The following is a 13,346-nucleotide window of genomic DNA, read 5'->3' on the forward strand; positions in this document are numbered from 1 at the left end:
CCATTCCTCACAGCTGAAATTCTTGGGAAACTTCAAAGTAGTGGCCAGTGCTATAAAGCTGTACACACTAGGGAACTATCGATATATTCAATATCCTGTAATAAACCATAATGGAAATGAATGTGAGAAAGAAAAAAAAAAAGCTATACACACTCTTGTTTCCTTTAAAGTGACTATAGACTTGTAAACCCCCGTCACACATAAGCTCCCGTCTTCCTTGATTGCATATGATCTTAGCACTCCTGTAAAGTTTTCCTAACGTACCTTCGGATTCTAGCAAAGACAACTATCCCAGCAATTAAATACAACTACATAACTTGATGTTTGATGTCAGCACACTAACTGAATGTATTGTAGTTGACAAGCTTGTACATACATGATTCTACTGACATTGCTCTTTTAATTTTGTCAACAGATCATAGTCTGGGGAGACTATGGCCGCATGGATCACAAATCCTTTATGGGAGTGGCCCAGATACTTTTAGATGAACTGGAGCTATCCAATATGGTGATTGGCTGGTTCAAACTTTTCCCCACTTCCTCCCTAGTAGATCCAACCTTGGCCCCTCTGACAAGAAGAGCTTCCCAATCATCTCTGGAAAGTTCACCTGGACCTTCTTACTCTCGTTCATAGCAGCTGTAAAACTGTTGTCATAGCAACCAGCGTTACAAAAAAAGAAAAAAAACCCACAGGTCGCAAACCCTGGTAACACTGCATGCTTAATGTTGTGTCTTCTGAGCCTGTTTCTAGGGATACAAAGCGATCCTGTGTTCTCAGAGGAAGTTGCACACATTGTGCCCTAAAGAAGGCCCTCAGGTGAAAGAGCGGAGCTATGACGAACTATCAGGTTTGGAGTTCAGTAACACTCACGTTTTGGTCCAATCTGAAGCCATGGATTAATCTCAAAGAATCAGTTTCATGCAACAAAAGCCCTTTTCAATGGCACCTTTATATTTTTATCATTCCTTTTTCTTCATTTCTCTGACCCCAAAGTCCTGTGATGCCACAGAAATGGAGCTATCCAGCCATTAAGCCATGTTACAAGTCAAGGCATGAAGTCCTAGGAAGCATCAGGTGAAAAGCAAGAGACCAAAGACTTGGTCCAGGACAAAAACGTCAGCCCTCCTCTGGACGGGGACGGGAGCAGCCAGTCCAGTGTGACAGTGTGAACAGTGGCAGACTTCAGAGCTCCAGCAGGCATGGCACCCACTAATGCCAAGATGAGTTGGACTCTGAAAAACAAAATTCTGTGGCTCCACTGTACTGAATGAAATTAAACTTTTTTTTGCATGGACACAGATTAGCTGAATACTTAAATTATTTTCTTGGGGCTGCAACTTGCAAAAAATAAAAATAAAAATCAGCCATTTTCAACAATTTATATTATTTTTAAAAATAAATTTCACTAGTGCATGGTTTTAAAAAAGGGAGAGAATGCAACAGGGTGATACAAAGACACACCATGTTTATTCTTTAAAGTAATCATAGTCTGTGTTTTGGCAGACATTACAGAAGAAAATACTTTCTAGAAAATACTTAAAATTCTCTTCATGTGACAAATAAGTATAACATATTCAATTTATTTCCATGTTAAATATACAAATATTAAAGTTCAATATGTGCAAATTGTTCACATCTTTCTTCCTGTATCTCACTTTTCTTCTTCTCTCTTTTAAGCTTTTATTTTCTTTCTCCCTACCAGAGTGAACATTATGCTAAAAAATTACAAGTTTTTGACCTGATACTCTCTTATACCCCATGTTTGATTCAGAGCTGTAGATGCTTCTGAATCTCTGAATTTCTCAAGGCGGGGAAAAAACTAAGAGCTTTCTTTATTTCAAGCATGTTGAAAAGGATTTTGCAACATGACTTGGGAGTACATTAGAGCAAGTCAGCATGTATTTGATAAAGAAGATATTTGAACTTTTGCAATTTATTGTACAGTGCATGGTAATTTTATTTTCATCTTCAAAGTTCAGTTTACAGGAAAATCCTAAAATCATGTGGCCATTGTAATGTCTAATAAATTTGTTTTTAGCACCAGCATTATTCGTACAGGGGTTAAAGTATTATTTTTAGAAGGTCTTAGGTTTTGTGTTTTGTTTTCTAGTTAATTAAAGCATGAAGCAATTCCTTTAGCCAATTTCCATTTACTATGTGAATAGAAACGCTAACAATTTGGAGTCCTGAAACACAAGACTGTTTATTAATTCATTTATCTGTAGTAAAATTCAATTTTTCACAAATTATATTTCTAAAGAAATATAGCAAACATAAATTTGCAACAGATAATTTTAAAGCTCCAATTTTTAGGTGACTCAAAGAAAGTCAGTCTGCCTATTAACCGTTCTTTGATGCCATCACCAAAAGTCTACACACGAATCCCCAAAATCAAACCCCTGCCTTTGGTTTTACAGACAGTTATTACCATTGGGTGGTGCTGCAAGGTCAAATTTCTCTTAAGTTCCCCGACTTAGGAGAAGAGTCACCGAGTGATGTAATAAACCACCCATATTTCTTTGTTTCTTTCTGTGCACTTTGATAACACATTCTTATAGATGGATTTTAACTTCTTGCAACAACTTTCGAAATCCACGTACATACCATTTGTTTAAGGCCACGCACAAAAATTGCTCTCTTGTGTTCCTTTTTAAGTTCAGTGTTGACCATTCAAAACTATCATGCTTGATATGGTGCAAAAGTTAAAAATGAGTATCACTAAAAATGCCTTCTCTTTATGTGGTGCAATACGAAATACACCGAGACTGTGTCTTGACATTCTGAGACCTAGGATGGACCCAGGTAAAGTTGAAAAGAACGAATAAAACTCTACGGAAATAATTTAGACACTTGTGTACCAGCAACAATTGACTTACTAGACCTATAGTGTCTATACTCTCCCTTAGAATAAACGTTTACCATTTTCCTGATACTAAGATGCAGTCACATAATCTTTTGTGCATATTCCTATATAAATTATTTCTAATTTTAATAAGAAGGACATGACTGTATGGAATATTTGTACATACCTGTCATTATGCAGTATTTATTTTAATGTTGGTGTATTTTTTTTTTTAATTTTCACATGTCTGCACCTCGACTTGTGGTTTAGTCATGTAAATAGCACTATTCCAGTGACCACTGCTGCCCTGTACATAGTATGTTTTAAAAGTAAAGGGAATTCCAGCTGGAAAAAAAAAGGGCAGATTAGTCCTGTAATGACCACCAACTAATGGAAAACTCAAATTCATTCTCGTGATGGTATTTAACACTTTAAATAAAACATTTTCTTTGCAGACGTTGCGTGCATGGCCTTCTGACTTCTTCCCACACATTCCCAAGCCTGCTACAGCTCATTCCCTGAGCCCGCACATGATTTAAAGACAATGAAATCATCTTTTCCGCCTCTCCGTAACAGAAGCAAACCGCTAGTCTTAGCAGATAGCCCTCAGTAGAGCACTTTAAAATGCCAAAGGATTTCGGCTCACATCATTAAAATTGGTTGCTTTTAAAACAGATTATTGCAGAATTGAGGTGCTTTCTGATGAAATGACTCAGCAACTCACAGATTTAAACGAGTGAGATTTCTGAGTCAGTGTGGCCTCCACTGACAGCAGTCAAAGAGAATCACGCACAGGCTCTGCCATTCCCTGGTTGGAGATGGCGAGGGTGACAGTTGGCACTATGCTATGTGTTTCCACTGATGTGTCAGTTCAACTTTGCGGGGGACTGGGGTGGGGTGCATTTTCAGTTGGGGACACACACGTGGTAACCTGACATGGAACAACTGATATATAACAGCCTGTCCAGAGACTGGCTTCTGTCGCGTGAGTATGAGTGGAGGAGAGGGTCTCTCCATACCCTTCTAGGGTGGTTCCTCAAACTGCGAGAAAGAACCCCAGCAGAGTTCCAGTGGAAGTCCTCCCCAGCTCTAAATTTAAGAGCGAGTTTGATTAGAAATCCAACTGAAATCCAAACCTAGTTCTCTCTCCATTCCTTGAACCAGCCATTTCTTTCATTTCCAAGGACTCGATTCCAGCCCAGTCCCCCATATCTATCCCATATTTTCACTATTTAATATATACTCTCTGCTCTAGCAAGCTATGTGCTATTCATACACTCCTAAAAATCTCCTTGCCTTTTTTATATGCCCTCTCCTGAAAAGCCCTTCTACTTTCTCAGAAGTGATCCATGTTAGTCCCTTCCTGCAATTCCTGGCTCAGGACTGAGCTCTCCTGTACCAGTTCCTGACTAAACCCTAACCACATGGCTGCATCGACGCCAACACCTTCACTTTCCCAGGAACTCCAGACGCCGAGGGTCCACAAGCAAAGATGAAGGGCATGATGGTCACTGTCATGGGGGCTGTGGGAGAATTGGCCAAGAAATCACCAAAGCTGTCTGTACTGACTTAACCTTTAACATTCTTGGCATAAAAATCACATTCTCTGCATGTTTGTCTCCACTCACATAGCTCATGAGGCCTCAGTATCCTCTAGCATCCATGGACTGAATGAACAGAAGTTCACACATCCACCTTTGGTTTGTGAAATGTGTATTGAGAAGCAGTGTGTAAGAGGGAATAAAAAACAAAAAAACAACCTACGGCACTCAAATTCTTCATATGACTTAAGTCACTTAGTCTCTCTGGCAATCATTTCTTCACCTGGGAAATAAAGAGTTTGGGTTAAACATTCTTCCATCATTAAATCAACACTTTGACTAACTTATAAGCTCCTTCAAGGAAGGGACCATATATGGGTTTTTTCCCCCCTCTTTTGTATCCTCAGTGATAAGAACAATGCTGGACACATAGATGTTCCATAAATATCTGCCAAATTAATGAATATTTAGTCCTTGCTATTTTGAGACACTATTTTAGGCATTGTAGTGAACAGAAAAAGCATGGCCCTATCACCAAGGGACTTTCATTCTACTAAGGAAGACACACATTGGGTAAAAAATTACAAGTAAGATAACTTTCCAAAGGGGATAAAAGCTATGGGAATATACAGCAGTGTTTTAACCCAGTCAAGAGAGTTGAGGAAGGCTAATATCTATAAAAATGAACAGGAGTTAAATACAAGGTGATGGTGGCAATGGGAGATGGGAGTTAGGTGAAGAATATTCCAGGCAGAGAGAACAGCAGCTGAGAAAGTTGAGGGTAGGGAACTGCAACTCTACCACTTCGTAGTGTGTCTAAAGCAAAGGTGAGTTCACATGAAGTGTTTATGAGTGGACAACTGAATAAACAATACAGATTTCTGTAGCCTAAGCTACTTCTGAACCATTGAGGGTTTCCTTGAGAAGAGAGTTTTAACTTAAACTTGATGCGAGGACTAGTCATTGGTGAGGGATAATCCTCTATTATATTTAAAATGGTTCTCAGAATGCTCCTCAGTCCTAATCCCACTCAATTGTTAGATCTTTGAACATAGGAACCATGGACTATAGCTCTGTACCCAGCATAGCACCTAGCTCAGCACTAAGCACGTTACAGTTGCCGAATACACAGACTAACAGTGAATATCCCTTTCAGATATTCTCGGAAAGATTATGGTTATCAACTTGGAAGATTCCCGAGTCCTAAACTTTATGTTCATAGTTTGTATACGGTGGAGTTAGAAAGACTTTAAACCTCTGGTGTTCTTAATGCCCGAGCACCAGCTTCCTGTCATTTTTGTCATTTTGCTTTGAGGTAGGGGACTATTTCGTTTAGTATCCTTCCTTTTCTGATCTATCCATAGTGTTCCCAAGAGACCTGCCATTTTCTAACTAGTCCCATTCTTCTGGCTTCAACTGATGGTGGTATAGGGGGTGCAGACTCCTAAAATGGGTCAGTCTGTACCCTTGCCTGTGAAGATGTGTTATTTTTTGCCTTGATACCAAAGAGGCAGTTCATCTCCAGTGACAGAAACTATTAGATGGGGGAAAAAAAAGGCCAGGAGCTGTCAGTGGCTATGTTTTCTGATATATGATGGAAATTGGATTAAGAAAGAGAAGAAAGTCAGCAAAGCCAAAGTGGAGGCATGAATTGTACAGAGTCCTGCAGGTTTCATGTTCCTGGTTCCATTACGACTGAGGATCGGCTGCATCTTTGCTCTTCCAAAAGAGCCCATACATTCAAGCTCTGGTTAGTTGGGTGCCTGCTATATGAAGTCACAAGTCCTAATTAATACATTTGGCCAAGGACAAGGCTGATGGAATCGTAGAACCTTGAAGGAGCCTTTGAGGTTACCTAGGGCAATCTCATAGCATTAAGAGAAACCCTAAAAGGTGGCCATCAAACCTCTGCTTGCAAGTGGCTGGAGAGATAAATTCGGGAATATAGCTCATTCCATGATCTCTAGCAGACTCTCCTTTCTAGCACCTAACCTAAATCTCCCTTCTGGAATTTTGCACTTCCTGGGCTCAGTGTTACCAAGTCCAAGCTCGTACTGCTCACCACACAACAGGCCAATAAATCAAGGGATGAGTTGTTGGGGCAAGGAATAGCGACTTTATTCGGAAAGCTGGCAGACCAAGAGGATGGTGAACTTGTGCCCCAAAGAACCATCGTGCCTGAGTTAGAACTCAGGCTTCTTTTATACTAAAAGAGGAGGGAGTTAAGTCAAACATTTCCTGGTTCTGGTCCACCTCCAGAGGGGATGTGTTAATTTCTTCCTGCCTGCAGTCATTCACAGGTGGGCCTGGTCAGGATGTTTCCTGTGAGCTAAACAAAGGTTTTTTTTAGCTTAGTGCTCATTACCTGGGAGGCAGGGTTCCCAGAGATGGGCCACTATGTATAATTTAAGCTTATAGGCAACATACTTTCAGTGATTAACTTGTAATAGAATACAAAGTTTCCTTCCTATTACAATTCCTGACTGCCAGTGTCTACTCCACCAACTTGTGGGAAGAGGACGAAGACTGCTCTGGCTACTTCCGGAGGTGACAAACATTCCTTAGACTATTTAGTCTGTCCTCTTATATATTTACAACTATCTGAACCTGATGAAGCCCGTTAGCACTTTGTTGTCTAATTTGTAATTGAACTTGGGTGTCTTGGTTCCAGTTCTCAGTACATATACTAAATTCCTGTGCTATTTATTTAGACAAAATTAAACAACTTAGTTGACCCTTCTCCAGCTACAATGAAATTCCCATCTACTTCAGTTAGATAGGCAGACCTGCTGGAGGCAAACGCATGAACAGAGATTCGTATAGTCCCCAAAGTTTCAACATCATTGGCAACTGCTAGGTCTTTTAAAGCATCTATAGATTCTATCACCTGGGCAGACACCTGGAATGGCCTACCATTCAGTGTTTCAAAGGGACTTAATTTAAGCCTGCTACTGGGAGCCACTGATCCATAGCAGGGCAACTGGCAAGGCCTTATCTCAAGTTAAATTAGTATCCATTTTCTCAGTTTTTCCTATTGTGGTCTCCAGGATGAATGTAATTCCAATGTCTTAATCCAAATCAGGGGATAATTTCCTTAAGGAGGGCTTTAACCAATTAAAAGATACTGATTTTAAAAACTAATAACTTAAAACTGCCACACACAGAACAAATGGTCCACAAAAAATTCTCCTTTTTCTGAGGGTTTTACGATGAATTGTTGTTATTAACCAGTCTTTTACTATGAAACTTAAATGGCCGGTTGAGACCAACTGTTCTGAGACCATCTTTGACCACTGATTAAGACTGGGGTGGCGGATATAATATTCATTTAACCTTCTGAGCTTTCTGGGCAGACTTGGTGACCTTGCCAGCTCCAACTGCCTTCTTGTCCACTGCTTTGATAACACCTATAGCAACCGTCTGTCTCATGGCACCACCAGCAAAGTGGTCCAGAGCAGGGTAGTCAGAGAAGGCCTCCACACAGTGGACTTGCCAGGAACCATATCAACATCACAAGAATTTGGGGCCATCTTCCAGCTTTTTCCCAGAATAATGATCAGTCTTCTCCTTCATCCCAGCAAACCTGCAGCTCATTCCCCACTGTCAATTTTACCCAGGGCTCCGGGTGTGGGGAATTAGGCACCAAGTCCAAGGGAGCCCCAGGCCTCTTCATTCGTCAGTGTTCCTCTCTTTCTACCATGTGAGAGGCTCTGGTCTTATTGTGTTTCTTCTCATGATTCAGCCTAGGGCAATCTGTTTTCCAATGTTCTTCCTCCTTACAGTAAGTACATTGCTCCCTACTGTCGTGGCTTACCTCTCTTCAGGTTACTCGCTTTCCTGGAATCCAATGCCACAGCCAAAAAAATGGCATTTCGTTTTGCATCATCTTTCTTGTTTTTCCCCGTTGAACACTTTAAAAGCAGCATCCACAGCTGAGTGCCTGGGGCCACGTGACTTAGGAAGCAGGGCTGAAATCTCTCCCAGCGACTGCGTGAGCCACAGTTTTACACCTGTGCCACCAGCTTTGTAAATTCAGCGCCTGTGGGACATCCAAACGCACAACGGGTGCTTCTGCCGCTGGGACAGGTCTGGCCTTAGCAGCCATGGGCTGGACTGTGCGGGCACGTGCACATGGGGGCTTGGCCAGGGTCTGGGCTGCCTCCATAGCTTTCCACATTGGGTCCGGGCGCGCAACTGCTGTGGTCCTAAAACCTGACTTCAGTGGATCTGCGCTGGAGGCCTTGTGAAAACGACGCCTGAGGGACACTAGGGCCGAGTGCTGGCATTCCCAAGGTTGAGGTGGGGCCAAGGGCAGTGCAAACAACAATGTACTTGGTGAGCCTGCACAACAGATGAGAAGGTGACACAACAGCGCATAATCACTGGTCAACAGCTCCAGCGGAGGAATACCCAGGGGCTCCTTTCCAGTGGGTACACTCCAGTCCTGCCTATCTCATACTGAAGCTCAGAAACACGGCTCGGAAATGGATTGGGGGCTTCTACTCCAACATCTAGGGAGCAGACCCTGCCCCTGGCAGGGTAGTGACAGTGACAGGGCAGTGACAACCACAGAGTGAAGAGGAGGCCCCATTCAATATCCAGTACAGGTTCTGGTCACCAAAATACCAGTCACACCTCCTATTAAGGGGATAATGGCCAGCATACACTGAGGAAAGGGGCAGCAAGCATCCATACTAAAAACAGCCCCCGCACCAAAAAATATTAAACTCACGCAGGCTATACAGGGATACTCCCACATAAATATAACCCTCCAAGACCACAGTAGTTAATTATTTCTCCTAAACTCACAGAGTAGGAGAAATAAAAGGGGGAAAAATGAAGAAGCAGAGGAACCACTCTCAACTGAAAGATCAAGAGAATTTCCATGAAGGAACAAACAGTGAAACAAACCTCTTCAGTCTAACAGACACCGAGTGTTCACAAAGGAGGTAATGAAAATACTGAAGGAATTAAGAAAGGCTATTGACAGAAATGCAGATTACTGTAAAAACAAACAAACAAACTAGAAACTATAAAGAGAAGCCAAGAAAAATTAGAAAATTCATTCGCAGAGACAAAAGCTGACCTAAAGGCAATGAATAGCATGATGAATAATGCAGAACAAATAAATGATCTGGAAGATAGAATAATGAAAATCACCCGATTAGAACAGCAGATACCCAAATGAAAAAAAAAAAAAAGAAAGAACATAAGAGACCTATGGGATAATACAAAGCATGCCAATCTATGCATAATAGGAATCCCAGAAGGAGAAGACAAAAGGGGATTGAAAATGTATTTGAAGAAATTATGGCTAAAACATCACAAACCTAAAGAAGGAAACAGATATCCAGGTACAGGAAGCACAGAGGGTTCCACGTAAGATAAACTCAAACAGACCTATACCAAGACATAGTATAATTAAGTTGGCAAATATTAAAGTGAGGATTCTAAAGGCAGCAAGAGAAAAACAAAGAGTTAATTACAAGGGAACCCCCATAAGGCAATCAGCTGATTTCTCTATAGAAACATTGCAGGCCTGAAGGGAGTAGCAAGACATATTCAAAGTCCTGAGGGAAAAATCTGCAACCTAGAATATTCTACCCAGCAAGATCTTCATTTAGAAGGAGACAGAAAGAATTTCTCAGACAAGCAAATATTAAAAGAATACAGCAATAAAAAACATATCCTAAAGGAAATATTAAAGGTCTTCTCTAAAAAGGAAAGAAGTAAGAATCTATAGGAAACAGAAAATCACAATCACTTAAATAAGCCAGTAGAGAGATTTTTAAAAAAAATCTGTGAAAGAGATGATAACCACAATGAACAGCAAAAGGATGAACATGAAGATATAAAGGGGACAAAGTCATAAAATGTGGGGAAGAAGAGTAAAAAAAAAAAAAAAAATTGTAGAATTTTTTTTTCTATAATGTGTTTGAGCCTATATGACTATCAGTCTAAAGCAAGTAGATACAGAAAGGGGTTAATATACTTGAGAAAACAAGGCAAACATAAATCAAAAACATATAATAGATTCCAAAAAAACAAAAAGAAGAGAACATAGGCATAATACAAAAGAAAATCATCAAACCACAAAAGGAAAAAAGAAGAAATACAAAATCAATGGGTAAACAAGGTTTAAAATGGCAATAAATACATATCTATCAATAATTACCTTAAATGTTAATAGACTAAATGCTCCAATCCAAAGACACACAGTGACAGATTGGTTAAAAAAACAAGAGCCAACAATATGCTGCTCCAAGAGACCCACTTTAGGGCAAAGGACATGCATCAATTGAAAGTGAGGGGATGGAAAACGATATTTCATGCAAACAGAAATGAGGAGAAAGCAGGGGTTGCAATACTCATATCAGACAAAATAGACTTTAAAACAAAGGGCATAAAGAAAGGTAAAGGACACTATATAATGCTAAAAGGATCAATACAAGAAGAGAATTTTACACTCGTTAACATATATGCACTTAATATAGGAGCACTGAAATACATAAAACTAATACTAACAGACATAAAGGGAGAAACTGATGGGAAGACAATAATAGTAGGAGACTTTAACACCCCACTCACATCAATGGACAGATCTTCGAGGCAAAAAATCAGTAAGGCAACAGAGATCCTAAATGATACAATAGAACAGTTAGACTTTATATTTTCAGGACAGTACATCCAAAAAAAGCAGAATACACATTCTTTTCAAGTACACATGGAACATTCTCTAGGATCAACCACATACTAGGCCACAAAACAAGCCTCAAAAAAATTAAGAGTGTAGAAATTATTTCAAGCATCTTTTCTAATCACAATGGTATTAAACAAGAAATCAACCACTGAAAAAGAAACGAGAAAAAAACCCCATTCACATGGAGACTAAACAACATGCTACTAAAAAAATAGATCAACAATGAAATCAAAGAAGAAATTTTAAAATATCTTGAGGCAAATGACAATGAAAACGCAACCATATAAAATTTATGGGATGCAGCAAAAGCAGTTCTTAGAGGAAAGTTCATAGTGATACAGGCCTTCCTCAAAAAACAAGAAAAATCTCAAATAAACATCTTAACCTACCACCTAATAGAATTACAAAAAGAAGAGCAAATAAACAAAACCTAAAGTCAGCTGAAGGAAGGAAATAAATAAAATAGAGGTTAAAAAAAAAAACAATAGAAAAAAAATCAATAAAACCAAGAGCTGGGGAGGAGGAACCAAGATGGCGGAATAGAAGGATGTGCTCTCACGCCCTCTTGCGAGAACACCATAATCACAACTAGCTGATGGACAATCATCGAAAGGAAGACACTGGAACTCACCAAAAATGATACCCCACTTCCAAAGACAAAGGACAAGCCACAATGAGACGGTACGAGGGGCGCAATCACAGTAAAAGTCAAAGCCCATAACTGATGGGTGGGTGACTCACAGACTGGTGAACACTTATACCACAGAAGTCCACCCACTGGAGTGAACGTTCTGAGCCCCATGTCAGGCTTCCCAACCTGGGGGTCTGGCAATGGGAGGAGGAATTCCTAGAGAATCAAACTTTGAAGCCTAGTGGGAATTGACTGCAGGACTTCGACAGGACTGGGGGAAACAGAGACTCCACTCTTGGAGGGCACACACAAAGTAGTGTGCACATCTGGACCCAGGGGAAGGAGCAGTGACCCTGAAAAAGACTGAACCAGACCTACCTGCTAGTGTTGGAGGGTCTCCTGCAGAGGTGGGGGGTGGCTCTGTTTCACCATGTGGAAAAGGACACTGGCAGCAGAAGTTCTGGGACGTACTCCTTGATGTGAGCCCTCCAAGAGTCTCTCATTAGCCCCACAAAAGAGCCCAGGTAGGCTCCAGTGTTGGGTTGCCTCAGGCCAAACAACCAACAGGGAGGAAACCCAGCCCCACCCATCAACAGTCAAGTGGATTAAAGTTTTACTGAGCTTTGCCCACCAGAGCAACAGTCAGCTCTACCCACCACCAGTCCCTCCCATCAAGCCTCTTAGATAGCCTCACCCACCAGAGGGTAGACAGCAGAAGCAAGAAGAACTACAATCCTGCAGACTGTGGAACAAAAACCACATACACAGAAACAAAGACAACATGAAAAGGCAGAGGGAAATATACCAGATGAAGGAACAAGATAAAACCCCAGAAAAACAACTAAATGAAGTGGAGATAGGCAACCTTCCAGAAAAAGAATTCAGAATAATGATAGTGAAGATGATCCAGGATCTCGGAAAAACAATGGAGGCAAAGACTGAAAAGATGCAAGAAATGTTAAACAAAGACCTAGAAGAATTAAAGAAAAAACAAACAGAGATGAACAATACAATAACTGAAATGAAAAATACAATAGAAGGAATCAATAGCAGAATAACTGAGGCAGAAGAATGGATAAGTGCGCTGGAAGACAGAATGGTGGAATTCACTGCTGCGAAACAGAATAAAGAAAAAAGAATGAAAAGAAATGAAGACAGCCTAAAAGACTTCTGGGACAACGTTAAACACAACATTTGCATTATAGGGGTCCCAGAAGGAGAAGACAGAGAGAAAGGACCAGAGAAAATATTTGAAGAGACTAAAGTTGAAAACTTCCCTAACATGTGAAAGGAAATATCCACCCAAGTCCAGGAAGCACAGTGAGTCCCATACAGGATAAACCCGAGGAAAAACACACCAAGACACAACATAGTAATCAAATTGACAAAAATTAAAGACAAAGAAAAATTATTGAATGCAGCAAGGGAAAAATAACAAATAACATACAAGGGACCTCCCATAAGGTTAACAGCTGATTTCTCAGCAGAAACTCTACAAGCCAGAAGGAATTGGCATGATATACTTAAAGTGATGAAAGGGAAGAACCTACAACCAAGATGCCTCTACCTGGCAAGGATCTCATTCAGATTCAATGGAGAAATCAAAACCTTTACAGACAAGCAAAAGCTAA

The 13,346-nt window shown here is 40.5% G+C and overlaps 1 protein-coding gene across 40 annotated transcripts in view; it reads left to right on the forward strand.

The window, feature by feature from the left end:
• RIMS2 (regulating synaptic membrane exocytosis 2) overlaps positions 1–3,294 on the forward strand; it is a 591,263-nt gene extending 587,969 nt beyond the window's left edge. For 39 of the 40 annotated variants that reach the window (XM_065895352.1, XM_065895363.1, XM_065895359.1 and 36 more), the window contains one exon: positions 416–634. In XM_065895352.1, coding sequence (XP_065751424.1) covers positions 416–634 — 219 coding nt within the window. Of the gene's footprint in view, positions 1–415 lie in introns of all 40 variants that reach the window. The other variant, XM_065895388.1, reaches the window with a different exon arrangement.
• The last annotated feature ends 10,052 nt before the right edge of the window (positions 3,295–13,346 follow it).

The sequence above is a fragment of the Phocoena phocoena genome, chromosome 17 (assembly GCF_963924675.1).
Source record: "Phocoena phocoena chromosome 17, mPhoPho1.1, whole genome shotgun sequence".
Lineage (NCBI taxonomy): Eukaryota > Metazoa > Chordata > Mammalia > Artiodactyla > Phocoenidae > Phocoena > Phocoena phocoena.